The following is a 21,515-nucleotide window of genomic DNA, read 5'->3' on the forward strand; positions in this document are numbered from 1 at the left end:
ATGTGTCCGTATCCGTTAGTAGACGACTAGCCTCTTTCATGTAGTCTATTTTATTTTGGATAACTATACTGCCCCCTTTGTCCGCCTGTTTTATAATGATAGTGGCATTAGTCATTAAAGCCTTCAGAGCTTGATTTTCTTCTGACGTCAAGTTGTTATGTTTGAAATTCTTGGATTTGTCACAAAGGGCTAATAGGTCTTTGTATACTGCCTGGTAGTATGTTTCAATAAATGGCCCTTTGGAGGCGCTAGGAAAAAAAGTAGACTTGGGTTTAAAAGTGCTATTCAAACTAAAGGTGCCTGTAATGTTCGCCGCACGGTGATTAACGCGGCAGCGGCGGATTTGCGATATACGGCGGCGGCGGGGTGTGTCGGGGACAAGTATTCTATTTAGGCATCGGGGGGGGCATCCCGCAAATACTCGTATCGGTCCCGATACCAATACTGGTATCGGTATCGGGACAACCCTAGTCTATATGTATAGACCATATGAAGGGCATATACCCAACTCTCCTACTGTCACTGTGTTACAATGCTATCCTGTGCCCCCCACCACTTTATATGGTTCCACCAACCAACCACTACTGTCATGTACCTTGTGGAAGATTCTGACATGTAGAGGGAGGCCTCTCATACAGCCCCGGCTCTGAAGCCAATGATGTTGCGACAGTGGCCGCAAGAGCCTGAAAGATATTTCATCAGCCGCGGCAACAGGTAACAGGTTTGTCGCCAAGCACAGGTCAGATCACTGGAACAGTGGATGGCAGCAAACCCAGGACTGGGAAGACAACAGGCAGCAGATGCTTGACAGCAGCTAGCAGATGGCTGGCTGGTGCGGCAGAATTGGTAACACTCAGCAAGTGAAGAAACAGCAGGAACTAGGTAGCATGCAGGAGACTAACTGGATGCAAAGTTAGACAAGCCAGGTCAGCAATACATGGTCAGATATAGGCAAAGACAGCAGGCAGACAATAGTCAGGGTACAAGCAGGGATCAGCAACGTAGAATCAGGCAGATGAACAGGAGACAGAGAAAATCCAGGGACAGGCTAAGGTCAGGGAAGGAAATGTTCAAGCAAGGTCAAGGCAAGCCAGGTCAATAACAGATGTCAATACAGAAATTGATGCAAGAACACACGCAATGGCTGCTGATCAGACAGCACTGGTTAATAGCACTGCTGAAGTTTAAATAGTGTAATTTGCGCTAACATTACTGGCAGACGGGAGCACGATGCACGTGCACGCATGCACATTTGCACACGGTTATGCACAGGAAAACGGGCGGCACCCACACATCTGTGCCTGTGCACCTGTGGATAACTAGAGGCTTCAGCTGTACTAGGGCTAGTGCCTTCCTGACAACTACCTTAGTCCAGAGCAACGAAGTAGGGGTTTGGACCATGGCATGCAGTAGGAAAACAAGAATCTGTCATCATGGAAGTGTTGAACGTTTATTATTACAGAGTCTGTAGTACTAAAATGGAGTGGAGGTAGGAGTCTCAGGATGCCAGAGAGGTGAGTATAAAGTGTGTGTATATCAGGGATATTTCTTTTCTCCCTGACCAGTTGTCTTTAATCAGTTGAAATTAATTAGAACAAAGAAGGTCAATTGCTAATTCATTGCCATGAGCAACTGTACTTTAATGTTTGCATTTTCTTCTATTACTTTATATACTGCGGATAGTTATACAGAATAATACTTATACTATTATTAAATGTGTAATTCATAGTGTGTTAAACCATGTAGACCTGTAAAATCTCAGAGGAAAAGTAGGACAATCTGCTGTGATAAATATGTTTTATTTCATTGTCGGCAATGTATTGAACCTTGTGAATAATAAGGTGGAAGGTCAAAGTTCCTAGAAGTGACTGTTGTCTAGTAGTTGGTTTTCATTCCATACTTCTTCCCTGCACATGGGAAAAAAAGAAATGTAAGATAAAGCAAGACATGTGGAAGCAGGAATTAAAATCAAAGGTTTCTCAACACAAAAGACTTGACCCTCATTCTGTCTTTGCGGATTGCTATTTTTAAATTGCACACAAATCTAAAGATCACATTGGATTTGAAAATCGTTTAAAGTGGTAATAAACCGGAAAGCAACATTTTTTTTTTTTTTTTTTTTTGCAGCTTGCCAATTTTTAGATGTTATGGCTGCATTGGTTTTCTTTGTTTAGGCTTTCTTTCCTTTATTTTCACTTGGTGATATGACCAGGAAGTCTGTTGTTTTTCAACAGAACAAGCTGTCCTACCAGTGGTGGCCCATCCATAAGGGGCATCACCCCCCTAATCCATGCGCCTGACCGCTAATCTACATGCAGGCTGCTGGATACACGTATTTCATTTTTTTTAAGGACATGATTGGAGCCTGGGGCTCTAATTGGCTTAAAAAATAGGTGGGCTTGGGGCAAAGAGAACTGTGCCCTGAGCCCAGCCAGTTGTATGACAATAGCAAATTAATATTTGCTATTGTCGTCCTGATTCTCCTCCTTCCCTCCAATCAGGAAGCGGATCTTAAGACCCGATTGGCCGAGAGGAGAAGCGATTGTAACGGCTGCCGAGGAGGAAGCCACCACTGTGTCCTACAGATGTAGCATTTAGAGGGATGAGATAAAACATGTAACACTGATAGAAGTGCTTTACAATGACCAGCTTATATTTATTTATTTAATCCCAAAAGAAAAAATAAGTTGCTGTGCTTATAAAATTTTAACTGGAGTTTGGCTTCAATTTGTTAGTGTATCTATATCTACTAGTGCATCTAACACTCCTCTCCCTCCAGATTAACTAGACTGCTGTCCTAAGGTATCCCTGTGCTCTTTTATCCATAGTGAGGGCACTCTAATACGGGAGGTGTGTCACTGGGCAGATCAACAGGTGAAAGTAGAGGGGGAAAAAAACTAAAAAAAGAAAAACTAGTGCAGCCACAACATTTAAGTATTAGATTTAATACTACTTAAATGGTAAGTTTTACAATAATGTTTAACTGAAAAAATGCGGAGGATTGTAAATTAAATTTACACACTGAATGCACACTGAAATATTTTGTTTCGGAATTTCGCAATCGTACATTTCCGATCGAATGTTCCGCCTACAAGCTATAGAAGAATTCTAATGTTGTATAAAGTCATTTAAAAATCACTCGCGGCTATAATGAATTGTCGGCTCCCGGCAATCCAGAGAGAATTCATTCATTTAAAAAAAAAAGTGTGGGGGTCCCCCCAAATTCAATTACCAGGCCCTTCAGGTCTGGCATGGATATTAAGGGAAACCCCGCTATCAATATAAAAAAAATTACGTGGGGTTCCCCCCAAATATCAATTCCAGACCCTTCAGGTCTGGTGTAGATTTTAAGGGGAACTCCACCCCAGGGTCTGGAATGGATATTTGGGGGGAACCCCACGTCATTTTTAAAAAAAAATTGACGACGGGGTTCCCCTTAATATCCATACCAGACCTGAAGGGCCTGGTAATTGAATTTGGGGGGACCCCCACACTTTTTTTTATGAATGAATTCTCTCTGAATTGCCGGGAGCCGACAATTCATTATAGCTGCGAGTGATTTCACCATAAATGTCCGCTTGCTGCGATCGTATGTTTTTAGCTACTTTGTCGAATATTTTCTCTCTATGTCGAATATTTTCTCTTTATGTAGAATAATATTGGACTAATAGAGTTAAGGTTAGGCACATTCGACCACAACGAAAACGAAAATAAAGCATTTGTTATGTTAGATCTTTCGTTATTCGTTCTCTGTGCTTTCGTTATCGTTTGTTAAAACTGCAGACTGTCAGTCACAGCTCTCCGCTCTTCTCCCTCCACGCTCATTGGAGCGCTGGGCTGTGGAGGGATGGAGCAGGCTGAGAGGCTGAGATGGCCATAAGTCTAGGCACCTGGCAGATCCAGACTTTATTGTTGTGTTGACGCAGTGCCTGGACTGATATCCGTGAAGGCAGCAGAGAGTGGATTTCAGCCTGCTCTCTGCTGAAAAGGGTCTGTGCTGCCTTCACAATGTATATTACATGCTTGGCACTCAGCAGGGTCTGTTTCTTTAAGACCCTCCATTTTCTTGAAGCCTAGAGGCGGGTCTTCTCTGTACTGTCTAGGGCTAGTTGGGACATATCCTGTTCAGTCCAGCTCTAACTACTGTAGTGACCAGATCCACAGGACATCCTAAAGCTAATACAGACTGCAAACCTGTCGAACACCAAAGCCTGTGAGTAAAGGGGTTTTGCTAGTTCAGCTTGTGTAGAGAGATGCTAGTCATTGCAGATAGATAATGTGTGTTTCAGTGTGTAGTAAGCAAGCACATGTTAGTTAAGCCCTATTCTTTGTATTAGCTATGTATAATGTATGTTGCCTGAATAGCCATGCTTATATTTGTCTTTTTTTATGTTTGTTTCACAGTTTTACCATACAAATATTATCATACACATTACTGTTCATTATATCTCAGTAAAGATTGCATCAGTTCAGCAAACCAGCGCTTCTTTCATTGAGATTCGGTTTATACTTGATGTGAAGCTGTGTACCTAAAGCAACACACAGCCAAGACATTACAGAAGCAGTTAACCACTTAAGCCCCGGACCAATACGCTGTCTAAAGACCCAAGGTGTTTTTACAATTTGGCAATGCGCTGCTTTAACTGGTAATTGCGCGGTCATGCAATGTTGTACCAAAACGAAACTTGCGTCCTTTTCTTCCCACAAATAGAGCTTTATTTTGATGGTATTTGATCGCCTCTGCGATTTTTATTTTTTGCGATATAAACGCAAAAAGACCGTAAATTTTGAAAAAAAATGATTTTTCTTATAACAAAAAGTAAAAAAAATCGAATAAACTAAATTTTAGTCAAACATTTAGGCCAAAATGTATTCAGCCACATGTCTTTAGTAAAAAAAATCGCAATAAGCGTATATTTATTGGTTTTCGCAAAAGTTATAGCGTCTACAAACTAGGGTACATTTTCTGGAATTTACACAGCTTTTATTTTATGACTGCCTATCTCATTTCTTGAGGTGCTAAAATGGCAGGGCAGTACAAAACCCCCCCAAATGACCCCATTTTGGAAAGTAGACACCCCAAGGAAACTGCTGAGAGGCATGTTGAGTCCATTGAATATTTAATTTTTTTGTCCCAAGTGATTGAATAATGACGAAAAAAAAAAAAAAAAAATGTTTACAAAAAGTTGTCACTAAATGATATATTTCTCACACATGCCATGGTTATATGTGGAATTGCACCCCAAAATACATTCTGCTGCTTCTCCTGAGTACGGGGATACCACATGTGTGGGACTTTTTGGGAGCCTAGCCGCATACGGGGCCCCAAAACCCAAGCACCGCCTTCAGCATTTCTAAGGGCACAAATTTTTGATTTCACTCCTCACTACCTATCAAGGTTTCGAAGGCCATAAAATGCCAAAATAGCAAAAAAAAAAACCAAATGACCCCATTTTGGAAAGTAGACACCCTAAGCTATTTGCTGAGAGGCATGTCGAGTCCATGGAATATTTTATATTTTGACACAAGTTGCGGGAATATGACAAACTGATTTTTTTTTGCACAAAGTTGTCACTAAATGATATATTGCTCACACATGCCATAGTTATATGTGGAATTGCACCCCAAAATACATTCTGCTGCTTCTCCCGAGTACGGGGATACCACATATGTGGGACTTTTTGTGAGCCTAGCCGCATACGGGGCCCCGAAAACAAAGCACCGCCTTCAAGATTTCTAAGGGCATACATTTTTGATTTCACTCCTCACTACCTATCACTACCTATCACAGTTTTGAAGGCCATAAAATGCCAAGATGTCACACAACCCCCCCAAATGACCCCATTTTGGAAAGAAGACACCCCAAGCTATTTGCTGAGAGGCATGTTGAGTCCATGGAATATTTAATTTTATGGCCCCAAGTGATTGAATAATGACCAAAAAAAAAAAAAAAAAATGTTTACAAAACGTTGTCACTAAATGATATATTTCTCACATATGCCATGGGCATATGTGGAATTGCACCCCAAAATACATTCTGCTGCTTCTCCTGAGTACGGGGATACCACATGTGTGGGACTTTTTGGGAGCCTAGCCGCGTACGGGACCCCGAAAACCAATCACCGCCTTCAGGATTTCTAAGGGCATAAATTTTTGATTTCACTCCTCACTACCTATCACAGTTTCGAAGGCAATAAAATGCCAAAACAGCACAAAACCCCCCCAAATGACCCCATTTTGGAAAGTAGACACCCCAAGCTATTTGCTGAGAGGCATGTTGAGTCCATGGAATATTTAATTTTTTTGCCCCAAGTCACTGAATAATGACCAAAAAAAAAAAAAATACAAAACGTTGTCACTAAATGATATATTTCTCACACATGCCACGGTTATATGTGGAATTGCACCCCAAAATACATTCTGCTGCTTCTCCTGAGTACGGGGATACCACATGTGTGGGAATTTTTGGGAGCCTAGCCGCGTACGGGGCCCCGAAAACCAAGCACTGCCTTCAAGATTTGTGTGAGTGAAATCAAAAATTTATGTCCTTAGAAATCTTGAAGGCGGTGCTTGGTTTTCGGGGTCTCATACGCGGCTAGGCTCCCAAAAGGTCCCACACATGTGGTATCCCCGTACTCAGGAGAAGTAGCAGAATGTATTTTGGGGTGCAATTCCACATATAACCATGGCATGTGTGAGAAATATATCATTTAGTGACAATGTTTTGTACATTTTTTTATTTTAATTTTTTTTGGTCATGATTCAATCACTTGGGGCAAAAAAATTAAATATTCCATGGACTCAACATGCCTCTCAGCAAATAGCTTGGGGTGTCTACTTTCCAAAATGGGGTCATTTGGGGGTTTTTTGTGCTATTTTGGCATTTTATGGCCTTCGAAACTGTGATAGGTAGTGAGGAGTGAAATCAAAAATTTGCGCCCTTAGAAATGCTGAAGGCGGTGCTTGGTTTTCGGGGTCCCGTACGCGGCTAGGCTCCCAAAAAGTCCCAAACATGTGGTATCCCCGTACTCAGGAGAAGCAGCAGAATGTATTTTAGGGTGCAACTCCACATATAACCATGGCATGTGTGAGCAATATATCATTTAGTGACACATTTTTTTTTTTTTTTTTTTTTTCTCATTATTCAATCACTTTGGACAAAAAAAAAAAAAAAATCAATGGACTCAACATGCCTCTCAGCAGTTTCCTTGGGGTGTCTTCTTTCCAAAATGGGGTCATTTGGGGTTTTTTTTGTGCTATTTTGGCATTTTATGGCCTTCGAAACTGTGATAGGTAGTGAGGAGTGAAATCAAAAATTTACACCCTTAGAAAGCCTGAAGGCGGTGATTGGTTTTTGGGGTCCCGTACGCGGCTAGGCTCCCAAAAAGTCTCACACATGTGGTATCCCCGTACTCAGGAGAAGCAGCAGAATGCATTTTGGGGTGTAATTCCACATATGCCCATGGCATGTTTGAGCAATATATCATTTAGTGACAACTTTGCGCAAAAAAATATATATATATATATATATATATTTATATTTCCCGCAACTTGGGTCAAAATCTAAAATATTCCATGGACTTAAGATGCCTCTCAGCAAATAGCTTGGGGTGTCTACTTTCCAAAATGGGGTCATTTGGGGGGGTTTTCAATTGTCCTGGCATTTTATGCACAACAATTAGAAGCTTATGTCACACATCACCCACTCTTCTAACCACTTGAAGAAAAAGCCCTTTCTGACACTGTTTGTTTACATAAAAACATATTATTTTTTTGCAAGAAAGTAAAGTTGAACCCCCAAACATTATATATTTTTTTAAAGCAAAGGCCCTACAGATTAAAATGGTGGGTGTTGCAAAAAAAATTTCCACACAGTATTTGCGCAGCGTTTTTTCAAACGCATTTTTTGGGGAAAAAATACACTTTTTTTTATTTTAAAGCACTAAAACACACTATATTGCCCAAATTATTGATGAAATAAAAATTATGATCTTAGGCCGAGTACATGGATACCAAACACGACATACTTTAAAATTGCGCACAAACGCGCAGTGGCGACAAACTACATACATTTTTAAAAGCCTTTAAAAGCCTTTACAGGTTACCACATTAGATTTACAGAGTAGGTCTACTGCTAAAATGACTGCCCTCGATCTGCCCTTCGCGGTGATACCTCACATGCATGGTGCAATTGCTGTTTACATATGACTCCAGACCGACGCTTGCGTTCGTCTTTGCGCAAGAGCAGGGGGGGACAGGGATGCTTTTTTTTATTTTTTTATTTTTTTATATATTTATTTCGCTTTTTTTATTTTATTTGTTAACTGTTCCTTCCATTTATTTATTTTTTTACCATTTTTATTGTTATCTCAGGGAATGTAAATATCCCTTATGATAGCAATAGTTAGTGACAGGTACTCTTTTTTTTTTTTAAATGGGGTCTATTAGACCCTAGATCTTTCCTCTGCCCTCAAAGCATCTGACCACACCAAGATCGGTGTGATAAAATGCTTTCCCATATTCTCAATGGCGCCGTTTATATCTGGGGGGGGGGGGGACATTCCCTCCCCCTGAATGTAAAAGCAGTCTAGAGGCTAATTAGCCGCTAGGACTGCTTTTACATGAAAGCCGACCGCTGGCTGAAAAGAATGATACCAAGATGATGCCTAAACCCGCAGGCATCATTCTGGTATAACCATTCAAAGTCCTGCAACATACCAGTACGTTGATGGTTCTTGTTGGACATGTATTGTAATCTTTTTTTTTTTCATGCAGCCTGTTGGCTGAACAAAAAAAAGATTGATCGGTGGGTATGCCCACCATTAGAATACCTCCCTTCATCCACCCACTTCTAATGATGGGCATACATGCACCATTTATATATGCCGAAGCATGGGGGCATCCTCCCGCAAAAAAGTTATGCCGCGTACGGTCGGACTTTTCTATGCCGCGTACACACGGTCGGACTTTTCTATGCCGTGTACACATGGTCAGACTTTTCCACAGGAAAGCCTCCGTAGGAATGTCAACCGTATGTACGCGGCATTAGGAGCAAAATCGCTCCTCCGCCCCTAATGCCCCCATGCTCCGGCATATATGCTCTTTTTTGAACTGTAGTGGTGAAATCACCTCCTACAGCATTGGAGTCGCGGCTTTATATATCGTGGGAGCAAACGCTGTTGCTGTCACGCTAAATAAATCCGCACTGCAACTGAATGGCGTACCTGCTAAGCAAATGATGGTTAACATTAAAACAAAGTAACATTACAGTATAACAGTAAGATCATACCATACCTGCAAAGCAAATACCAAAAAAAAAAAAAACATAGTGAAAAATAAAACATTTAACGCAACCTGTGCCTAAAATATATATATATATGCCGAAGCATGGGGGCATCCTCCCGCAAAAAAGTTATGCCGCGTACACACGGTCGGACTTTTCCACCGGCAAGCCTCCGTCGGAATTTCGACCGTATGTACGCGGCATAAAAAGTTATGCCGCATACACACGGTCAGACTTTTCCACGGGAAAAAGCCTCCGTAGGAATGTCGACCGTATGTACGCGGCATTAGGAGCAAAATCGCTCCTCCGCCCCCAATGCCCCCATGCTTCGGCATATATGCTCTTTTTTTAACTGTGGTGGTGAAATCACCTCCTACAGCACTGGAGTCACGGCTTTATATATCGTGGGAGCAAACGCTGTTGCTGCCAAGATAAATAAGTCTGCGCAACAGCTGAATGGCGTACCTGAAAACAGTAAAGTAAATTACATACCTGAAAAGCAAGCATGAAAAAACATAACAACAATAAAACTTTGCAGAATAGAATACAGTAAAAAAGAGCAGAACAATAGAGAGAGAATAGAGAGGGAGAGAACAATAAAACGACAACTATTTTTGTTTTTTTTATTTTATATTTTTTTGTGTGTTTTTATTTTTTACTTTTTTTTTTTTTTTAACACTTTTTTTTTTGTAACTGTGAACTGTAACTTCAACTTTTCGGTTCCAGGTTTGGGTCTCTCAAAATGCGATGGCATCTTGGGAGACCCTGTGTGAGTGTGCCTAGCCTGTGAAATGTTTCACCCTACACTAATAATTAACGTGTGTGTGGAAGCGTTCAAAACATTCACCAATACAAAGACCAGGATTGCCAGGACATTTGGGACAAAAATAACGGGTGTCACGCCTAAATCCGCGCTTGGTACAGACACGACATTTTCTTTGGGGGGCTCGTTGGGTAGGGGTACTCTGGAGGACATAAGAAAAATGCCTCTCATGCAGTCGGCTTACTGCATTTGGTAGGAGATGGTGAGGTACAATACCGCCTGGATACAGGAGTTCTGTGATGATATCCCTCTGGAATTGAAGGAAGGATTCATTCCGTCCTGAAGCTCTGTATACGACATGAGCATTCAGTAGAGCCAATTGAAATAAATGTAGAGACACTTTTTTGTACCAGCGTCTCGTCTTACGGGCAATATGATACGGCGCCATTAACTGGTCGTTGAGGTCCACCCCTCCCATGTTTTGGTTATATTCGTGGACACAGAGGGGTTTCTCCACAACACCAGTCGCCGTACGAATTTGGACTGTCGTGTCTGCGTGAAGGGTGGTAAGAACGAAAACATTCCTATTGTCCCGCCACTTCACAGCGAGCAAATTTTTACATCTGCAGCAGGCTCTCGCCCCCGGCCTAACACGGGCATCTACAAGCCGCTGGGGGAAGCCCCGGCGATTAGGTCGCACGGTGCCACATGCTCCAATCTGTTGATCAAATAAGTGGCTAAAAAGTGGCACGCTGCTGTAAAAATTGTCCACATACAAATGGTACCCCTTTCCGAATAAGGGTGACACCAAGTCCCAAACAATCTTGCCAGCGCTCCCCATGTAATCTGGGCATCCTTCCGGCTCTACCTGACTATCTTTTCCCTCGTAAACCCTAAAGCTCCATGTGTAGCCTGTGGCCCTGTCACAGAGCTTATAGAGCTTGACCCCGTATCTGGAACGCTTGCTGGGAAGGTACTGTTTGAAAGACAAGCGGCCAGCAGATTTAATCAGGGACTCATCAACGCATACAACCTGCTGGGGATTAAACAAGGCTGCAAAACGTTCGTTGAAATGGTTTACGAGGGGCCGAATTTTGTAGAGCCGGTCAAATTCAGGGTCTCCACGTGGACGACAAAGTGCATTGTCACTGAAATGCAGGAACCGCAGGATCGCCTCGTATCGTTTCCTGGCCATGTGAGCAGAGAAAATGTACATATGGTCAATGGGATGTGTGGACCAATACATCCGCAATGACGGAAATTTGTGTATGCCCATGTTGAGGGTAAGGCCCAGAAAGGTCTTAAATTCGGAAACCTCGAGAGGTTTCCATTGTTTGGCAAGGCGAGACTGGGGGTTAGCGGCGATGTAAGTACCAGCATATAAATTAGTCTGGTCCACAATAGATCTATAGAGATCTTCCGTGAAATACAGCGAATAAAAATCAAGTGACGTAAAGTTCGCTGTATCCACCTGAATACCGGGTTGGCCAGTGAATGGGGGAAGTACAGGTGCTGTAGAAGTGGTGGGGACCCAATCAGGATACTTAGAGCAAGGAAGAACAAGGGTGGGACTTTAAATGAGGCATGCACCCCAGGAGGACAACGGTAACGATAGACATTGGCAGGTGATTGACCCAGTAGTACCAAACAAATAATATGAAAGCATTGCGTGATAACAATGGGCAGTCAGTTATTTAGTAGCATGATAATTATACAATAAATACAGTAATCACATGATAAAACTGTTACAATAATCAAAGGAATATTGTATAACTTACAACAGTTCATGGTATTGGTAATCAACATAATTGAAACAGGTACATACTGGGAATGATATCAAGAAAGGGGGGGCCAATTCATTGGAGCGTGTCTCCATGGTATATAGATATAATATTAGTACGTTGGTACAATCCACTAGTATAGAGAAGAGATAATTGATATTAGAGTGTCAAATGATGACAAAAGGGGAGCCTCTAATAGCTCACAGTAATATAAAGTAAGTGCATAATGTAGCCATTATACAATCTCCAATTCGTTGGGGTATCTACAAATTACATTATAGTCGATGTATAGAAGGGAGGGTTAAAAGTATAATAGCAGCTGGTAAAAGGGGGCATCTGGTGGCTCCTCCATAGTACTCGTAGCCATGGTATAATACATTCAATATATAAAAGTTGGTAGATGGTAAACTGTCAACGAACAAAGAAGGGGGGCGTCTATTGGCTCAACGCGTTTCGTGGCTACTGCCACTCTTCAGGAGCAGGGTATGAGGTAGGTGTCTGTAGATATTAAACATAAAATAATTTAGAATAAGGGTATGCATAGTAAACCCAGTCTAGGGGGCAGGGGAGAAGGAATAGAGTAATAACTATTCCCCAACTTACTTACAGGTATGTCAAGACCATGGGAACAAGCCAGGGGGGCAGAAAGGTGGCCGGATAGGTAACAGCCCACGGGAGCTGCGGTGGGCTAAACCCACCACAGGATGGAGCTGATCCAGTAAAAAGCGCTGAATTCTCCCAATGGCGGAATCATGGGTGCATGGAGGTTGGTATGACTCATATAGAAAAAGTGATCTGTGAAAATAAAATAAAAAAAATATAAAATTATAAAAAGTAGGAGCTAATAGTAGCTGGGACGTGAAATGGTGTGGCACCAACAAAAATTAGTGTAATGGTGTAATGAGGCATAAGCCAGGGGTATAATGATACATAAATTGTAGCAAAAACAAATGTGAAAAAGTGCACTGTGTCCCAATATGGTACCAAGCGTCATAAGGGAACTGTAAGTGGACCCCAATACAGGGAAATGGGGTGATATGCCAGAAACAGGAAGGGATAGAGAATTGGGACCTAGTGTATGTAAAAATAAGTTTAGTGAGACATGGTAACAAGAGTAAAAATATGTACCTGAGTTTGTAAAGTGCTATACGTGCCAGGGAAACAGCCAAGACCATGATATGCACCGCCATGAGAGGAACCGCTGGACTGGAGGGAGTATATATACTCACTGAGGGTGGGGGGTGGCTCACCACCGGCACGTAGGTCGTCCGGTGAAGGACTTCCGGATGGATTTCAACAGCGTCTGTCCGCTGACGTCACTGGTAGTGTCGCAGCGACCATGACGGAGGAGACGTGCCGTCGATGCGAAATTGGGCGTCCGCCCAACTCCCGCCATGCCCGAGGGCAATGGGGAGAATGAGAGAGGGCGGGCCCCAAGAACGCATCACAGCTCCCGGGACTGAAAGGACCGGCCTATGTAGATCCGCCCAGACAAAGGCTGTCCCAATATAGGGCAGCAACATATCAAAAGAACACATCGTGGGTAACGATGTGAGGGGTACTGTATAACTAAACCCCTGAAACCTAAGCTGGTAAAATAAAATAAAAGTTGGAGCATAATAATGTAACTATAAAGTTTAAAATCAACAGACAACTGGGTAGCCTAGGGGAGGGAGAGTACCAACGTTAGTGTTGTTTAATTATAAGGGTGCATGTATCCATCCCCGGAAAATATGTAAATAGAGAACACTAAACGGGTGGGACTTTAAATGAAGCGTAAGGCATAGAGCCGAGCGCTTCCATCCCCGATACTTAGAGCAAGGAAGAACAAGGGTGGGACTTTAAATGAGGCATGCACCCCAGGAGGACAACGGTAACGATAGACATTGGCAGGTGATTGACCCAGTAGTACCAAACAAATAATATGAAAGCATTGCGTGATAACAATGGGCAGTCAGTTATTTAGTAGCATGATAATTATACAATAAATACAGTAATCACATGATAAAACTGTTACAATAATCAAAGGAATATTGTATAACTTACAACAGTTCATGGTATTGGTAATCAACATAATTGAAACAGGTACATACTGGGAATGATATCAAGAAAGGGGGGGCCAATTCATTGGAGCGTGTCTCCATGGTATATAGATATAATATTAGTACGTTGGTACAATCCACTAGTATAGAGAAGAGATAATTGATATTAGAGTGTCAAATGATGACAAAAGGGGAGCCTCTAATAGCTCACAGTAATATAAAGTAAGTGCATAATGTAGCCATTATACAATCTCCAATTCGTTGGGGTATCTACAAATTACATTATAGTCGATGTATAGAAGGGAGGGTTAAAAGTATAATAGCAGCTGGTAAAAGGGGGCATCTGGTGGCTCCTCCATAGTACTCGTAGCCATGGTATAATACATTCAATATATAAAAGTTGGTAGATGGTAAACTGTCAACGAACAAAGAAGGGGGGCGTCTATTGGCTCAACGCGTTTCGTGGCTACTGCCACTCTTCAGGAGCAGGGTATGAGGTAGGTGTCTGTAGATATTAAACATAAAATAATTTAGAATAAGGGTATGCATAGTAAACCCAGTCTAGGGGGCAGGGGAGAAGGAATAGAGTAATAACTATTCCCCAACTTACTTACAGGTATGTCAAGACCATGGGAACAAGCCAGGGGGGCAGAAAGGTGGCCGGATAGGTAACAGCCCACGGGAGCTGCGGTGGGCTAAACCCACCACAGGATGGAGCTGATCCAGTAAAAAGCGCTGAATTCTCCCAATGGCGGAATCATGGGTGCATGGAGGTTGGTATGACTCATATAGAAAAAGTGATCTGTGAAAATAAAATAAAAAAAATATAAAATTATAAAAAGTAGGAGCTAATAGTAGCTGGGACGTGAAATGGTGTGGCACCAACAAAAATTAGTGTAATGGTGTAATGAGGCATAAGCCAGGGGTATAATGATACATAAATTGTAGCAAAAACAAATGTGAAAAAGTGCACTGTGTCCCAATATGGTACCAAGCGTCATAAGGGAACTGTAAGTGGACCCCAATACAGGGAAATGGGGTGATATGCCAGAAACAGGAAGGGATAGAGAATTGGGACCTAGTGTATGTAAAAATAAGTTTAGTGAGACATGGTAACAAGAGTAAAAATATGTACCTGAGTTTGTAAAGTGCTATACGTGCCAGGGAAACAGCCAAGACCATGATATGCACCGCCATGAGAGGAACCGCTGGACTGGAGGGAGTATATATACTCACTGAGGGTGGGGGGTGGCTCAACTTTTATATATTGAATGTATTATACCATGGCTACGAGTACTATGGAGGAGCCACCAGATGCCCCCTTTTACCAGCTGCTATTATACTTTTAACCCTCCCTTCTATACATCGACTATAATGTAATTTGTAGATACCCCAACGAATTGGAGATTGTATAATGGCTACATTATGCACTTACTTTATATTACTGTGAGCTATTAGAGGCTCCCCTTTTGTCATCATTTGACACTCTAATATCAATTATCTCTTCTCTATACTAGTGGATTGTACCAACGTACTAATATTATATCTATATACCATGGAGACACGCTCCAATGAATTGGCCCCCCCTTTCTTGATATCATTCCCAGTATGTACCTGTTTCAATTATGTTGATTACCAATACCATGAACTGTTGTAAGTTATACAATATTCCTTTGATTATTGTAACAGTTTTATCATGTGATTACTGTATTTATTGTATAATTATCATGCTACTAAATAACTGACTGCCCATTGTTATCACGCAATGCTTTCATATTATTTGTTTGGTACTACTGGGTCAATCACCTGCCAATGTCTATCGTTACCGTTGTCCTCCTGGGGTGCATGCCTCATTTAAAGTCCCACCCTTGTTCTTCCTTGCTCTAAGTATCGGGGATGGAAGCGCTCGGCTCTATGCCTTACGCTTCATTTAAAGTCCCACCCGTTTAGTGTTCTCTATTTACCCAATCAGGATAGGCAAATTCTACAGGAAGGGCACTATGGGCACGACGGGCCTGTCTCTGTCTTCTTCTTGGTGGCAGCGGGACACTACTTGTGCTTGCCACATCGCCAGCTTCAACTGCACTTATGGGACTCGCCACGTCACCAAGTGTTACTGCAGTGCTGGATAAACGACCAGGGTGTACTAGGCCGCTGGTGCTTGCCAATTCACCAGAAGGAATAGCGGCGCTAGTACTGGATCTCTGCTCCATACGAGGGTCCTGCGGTTCTTGCTGCTCAACAACATCAGAATGGGATCGGGTACGCCTGGCCTTAGCAGGGACCTCAACTTCGTCGTGCGAGCTATCTGACATGGAGCCGCTGTCGTAAATGGGTTCATATTCTGAGCCAGAATCTGTCAGATGCGTGACCTCCTCCTCTTCACTATCTGACATGCACATGAACTCCAAGGCCTGCTTATCATTGTACCTTCGGTTTGCCATTTTGGACTATAAATTTAGTGGTACAATGGTAAGGATTCACAGGTAAAAAAAGCACCTGACTATAGAAAAGCAAATGTAGAAAACGCTTCAAAAAAAACTGTAAGCGATCGCAGGGATCAGGCCTGTCTCTGCGAACGCTGCAGTTATGTGTCTTGTGTTTTGTAAGTGACAGTGATCGATCGATACTGCACTTGGGTGGGTTGGGCTGGGCAGAGGGGGAAAACGCAGGTGCTAGCGGGTATCTGGGCTGATTCCGCTAACAATGCGTTTTTGGGTACCCTAAACTGCTGGGTACGCTAGTATAGATCTGATCAGATCAGGTATCGATCCGTTCAGATCCTATACCACTAAGGGGGGTGTATGCTTAGCGAGTGGGTGTAAGCGGTACTGGCTCTAACCTAACGCTGCCTGGGGCGACGCAGACCCTGACTGGCGCTAAAATTAAATTTATATCACCCGCCGGGTGATCAGGGGGTTAAACCTATTGGGTTATATACGGCGGGTGCTCTGATGCTATAAACAGCAAACTAACCAACCAGCGTCAACCGTAACACTTATACGGTGATCACTGGTGAAAGGGTTAACTAGGGGGCAATCAGGGGGTTAAAACCTTTATTCGGTAATATATGGGGGTACCTAACGCTTTCTAAAAACCTGGTGGCGAACCTAAAATAACTAAATAACTAACTGGCTAACCACGTCACCAGTGACACTTATACAGTGATCAGTAGTGAAAGGGTTAACTCTAGGGGCAATCAGGGGTTAAAACCTTTATTTATGGGGGTACCTAACGCTATATAAACCTGGCGGCGAACCTCAAAAAAAACTAACTGCCTAGCGGCAACAGTGACACTAATACAGCGATCAGAAACCGATCGCTTAGTGACACTGGCAATAGGGGTGAAAGGGTTAACTCTAGGGGCAATCAGGGGTTAAAACCTTTATTTATGGGGGTACCTAACGCTATATAAACCTGGCGGCGAACCTCAAAAAAAACGAACTGCCTAGCGGCAACAGTGACACTAATACAGCGATCAGAAACCGATCGCTTAGTGACACTGGCAATAGGGGTGAAAGGGTTAACTCTAGGGGCAATCAGGGGTTAAAACCTTTATTTATGGGGGTACCTAACGCTATATAAACCTGGCGGCGAACCTCAAAAAAAACTAACTGCCTAGCGGCAACAGTGACACTAATACAGCGATCAGAAACCGATCGCTTAGTGACACTGGCAATAGGGGTGAAAGGGTTAACTTTAGGGGCAATCAGGGGTTAAACCTTTATTGGGGGGGGGGGGGTAGGGGGCTACCCTGGACCTAAAGGGGCCTAAACCTAACTGCCCTGACACTTTTTTCTGTCACACTGACACTAAAAGCAGTGATCAGAAAATAAATGATCACTGCAATCAGTGACACTGTGACAGGGGGTGATCTGGGGGTGCTGGGGGGGGGTGATCGGGGGGGGTTATGTGCCTATGTGTGCTGTGTCAGTGTGCTGTTGGTGCAACTCACAGTACTGACGTCTTCTCTCCTCTGGAACCGGACGAAAAGACCGCCAGAGGGGAGAAAACGTCACTTCCTCCCTGCCTGTGTTTACAGTTACACAGGCAGGGAGGGCTCAGCTGGAAGCTCATTCGCTGACGGAGATCGAGAGGGGACGGCTGGAAACCAATAGCCGCCCCCCTCCTCCCGGACCTCCCGTACACCGTTCCCGGCCCTCGCATGTACCGGAGGGGGTCCCGATCGGACCCCCGAACCCAGGTAAGGCGGGGACGTACCTGTACGCCCATGTGCCTGTACGTGCCATATTGTGGACGTATATGTACATGCGGGGTCGGGAAGTGGTTAAACAGCTTTGAATCGTCCTCAGCAGTAAAAGAACTCATTAATCCTTTCAGCCACGTGGGGCGAAACGAAAGTGAAACTAATTTCTCTCACTCACTACAACACTTATACTGCCTGTGTCCAGTCATGATCATTATCCACGCTGCCAGATAAATCAAGATGCAGAACACAGAGAACAACACTCTGACAGTTAACCCTCAATGCTCCTATAAAGAGGAAGATACATACAGCTTGCCAAGAACCAGGTCTAGATGCACAACACTGTCTAGAACGTCCAGTCAAACAAATCTGACTTCAGCTAGCGCCGATTCAGCAAGATCTAAGCGTACTAGTTCTAGACATTCAAGCATCACCAGTCTGTCATCGGCTAGCGCCAAAGCGACTAAGGCAAGAGCAAAAGCAGAGGCAGCTTGTGTCATGGCTTCTTATGCGGAGCAGGAAGCTGAATTGATGAGAGAACTAGCAAAAAGTGAATCTGAAGCACTTAGAAGTGAATCTGAAGCACTTAGAATTGAATCTGAAGCACTTAGAAGTGAATCTGAAGCACTCAAAAGAAAAGCAGAAGTGGAAGCATCTTTACACTTACTCCAACAGCAGAAAAACGCTGCAGCAGCCTTAGCCGAGGCAGAAGTTTTCACAAGGGCTGCTGAAGCTCAGTTCGATGGCATAGAAAACCAGATGTCATCCCACAGCGCAATCCAACGCACCCATGAGTACGTACAGTCACAAGCAACCATGTACACTGAACAGCAGTCCAATGACGCACCTAGGTCTTCATCGACTCCACCAGCAATAAGCAACTTTGATACTACACAACATTGCAAGACTGAATCAGGATCTCAGTGTGGGAAGTCAAGTGGTCGCATGCTCAGAGACCAGTTTGCCAACCCTCCAAGAGTGCAAACGGATGCTCGTATACTCCCTCCTCAAGCAAATACTGGATTATAGCAGAAAGACTTACAACAGACGAGAACAACCACCTAAAAAAAGTGAATTCAGTCAAGCACCTCATCAGCCTTACCAGCCTTAGCCATACCCTGAGTTTAAACCCAGGAAGTATTCGCCAGACACAGCAAGAGCTACAGAAGTGGCAAGATTCCTGATGCACCGTGAGATAGTGAGCACTGGTCTCATGAAATTCGATGACCGTCCAGAAAACTACTGGGCCTGGAAGTCATCTTTCCTGAGCGGTACCCAAGACTTAGATCTGACAGAGAAAGGAAAGCTTGACCAGCTCGTCAGTTGGCTAGGACCAGAGTCCACTGAGCAAGCCCAAAGAACCAGATCAGTACATGTTCATGATGCAGCTGCAGGACTTGCAATGGTGTGGCGGAGACTAGAACAATGCTATGGATCACCTGAAGTGATCGAGGATGCTCTTCTGAAAAGGATAGAAAACTATCCAAGAATAACAAACAAGGACTACCAAAAGCTGAGAGGTTTGGGAGACCTACTCTTAGAAATAGAAGCCGCTAAGTCTAGTGGATATCTGCCAGGTCTCTCATATCTGGATACAGCACGTGGAGTTGAGCCCATTATCGATAAACTTCCTTACAACTTGCAGGAAAGGTGGGTAGCTCAAGCTTCAAGATACAAGAAAGATCATCGAGTTGTATTTCCACCATTCGCCTTCTTCGCTGTATTCATAGTAGACCAAGCTGAAATACATAATGATCCAAGCTTTGCTTTCCTGAACAAGAGAATGGCAAGCTTCCCAAAGGTAGAGCAGAAACCTTCAGGGCTTTACAAAGAACGCAAAGCAACAGTTTCTGTAAGAAAGACAGAAGTTCCGCCTGAATCTGCAGTCAACCAGGAAGACAACACAAGTAAGAAAGTTGAGGAGCCAGACAAAATATGTCCTATCCACAACAAGCCTCATCCACTAAGAAAATGTCGCAGTTTCAGAAGTAAAACATTAGAAGAGCGCAAAGCTTACCTTAAAGACAATCGCATTTGTTTCAGAAGTTGCGCTTCAATTCAGCATCTTGCGAAAGACTGAGTGCGCAGAGTGTAACAGTGACAAACACTTGTAAACACTGCACCCGGGACCACCACCATGGAAACAAAAAGTTGGCAACTCAAGAAAATCATGGAGGGGAGCGAGACGAGAGTACAACGCCAGCAATAACCTCAAAGTGCACTGAGATCTGTACAGAGCAGGGCTGCCCAAGATCATGCTCCAAGATATGCTTAGTCAAGGTGTATCCTGCAGGTTTCAGAGAAAAGGCAATCAAGATGTACACAGTCTTGGATGAACAGAGTAACAGATCTCTGGCAAAAACAGAGTTCTTTGACCTCTTCGGTGACAAAGGAAGTCCAACTCCATACACCTTGAAGACTTGTTCTGGAGTTGTAGAGACAATAGGGAGAAGAGCAAATAACTACGTCATCGAGTCATTAGATGGAAAGACAAAGGTGACTCTACCTACCCTCATAGAATGTGATGAGATACCAGACAACAGGTCAGAGATTCCCACACCTGAAGTTGCTCGTCATCACCCTCATCTGGTGCGAATAGCAGACCAAATACCAGCACTAGATTCAGATGCAGCAATCACCCTCCTACTTGGGAGAGATTCTCAGAGTGCACAAAGTCAGAGAACAGTACAATGGGCCACACAATGCACCATTTGCACAACGCCTTGATCTCGGATGGGTCATCGTTGGAGAAGTATGTCTAGACAGACTGCACAAACCAGCAAAGGTAAATGTCTACAGAACACATCTGTTGCAGAATGGTCGTACATCTTGTCTTTGTCCATGTACCAACAGTCTACACATTAAAGAAAGATTAGTTAACCCAACACATCATCGGAGTATCCAGAGGTGAATGGAAAACTTAGCCTCAACTGGAAATACAGATGAACCGGGTTGTAAGGTGTTTGAAAGAACACGAGACGACGACAAGCCATGGTGGAAGATACCCTCTTCCTCGAGATCATGGACAGAGAAGTCTACAAAGACAAGTCAGGCAGCCCCTCTACCCTTCCGGTCACCACGCCATCGCCTTCCTGACAACAGAGTACAAGCAGAGAAACGCTTCACTTTGTTGCAGCGCACTCTACAAAGAAAGCCAAATAAGAAGAAACACTTCCAAGCCTTCATGCAAAAGATTTTTGACAACGAACAGGCAGAAAGGGCACCACCACTACAAGAAAACCAAGAACACTGGTACTTACCAATATTTGGGGTGTATCATCCTCAGAAACCAGGTCAGATACGTGTAGTATTTGACTCTAGTGCGAAGCACGAAGGCATCTCACTAAATGACGTCCTTCTCAGCGGACCTGACCTGAACAACACACTCCTTGGAGTACTCATCAGGTTCAGAAAAGAACTCGTAGCAGTAACAGCAGAT

The 21,515-nt window shown here is 43.3% G+C and overlaps 1 protein-coding gene across 2 annotated transcripts in view; it reads right to left on the reverse strand.

Annotated features, from left to right (window-relative positions):
- Nucleotides 1-1,780: 1,780 nt before the first annotated feature.
- The window catches only part of CFAP97D1 (CFAP97 domain containing 1), a 229,961-nt gene continuing 210,226 nt past the window's right edge, over nt 1,781-21,515 (reverse strand). For both annotated transcript variants that reach the window (XM_040331561.1, XM_040331563.1), the window contains one exon: nt 1,781-1,907. In XM_040331561.1, the coding sequence (XP_040187495.1) occupies nt 1,876-1,907 (32 nt within the window). In that variant the 3' untranslated portion in view covers nt 1,781-1,875. The remainder of the gene's footprint in view (nt 1,908-21,515) is intronic.

This window comes from Rana temporaria, chromosome 12 (assembly GCF_905171775.1).
Source record: "Rana temporaria chromosome 12, aRanTem1.1, whole genome shotgun sequence".
Lineage (NCBI taxonomy): Eukaryota > Metazoa > Chordata > Amphibia > Anura > Ranidae > Rana > Rana temporaria.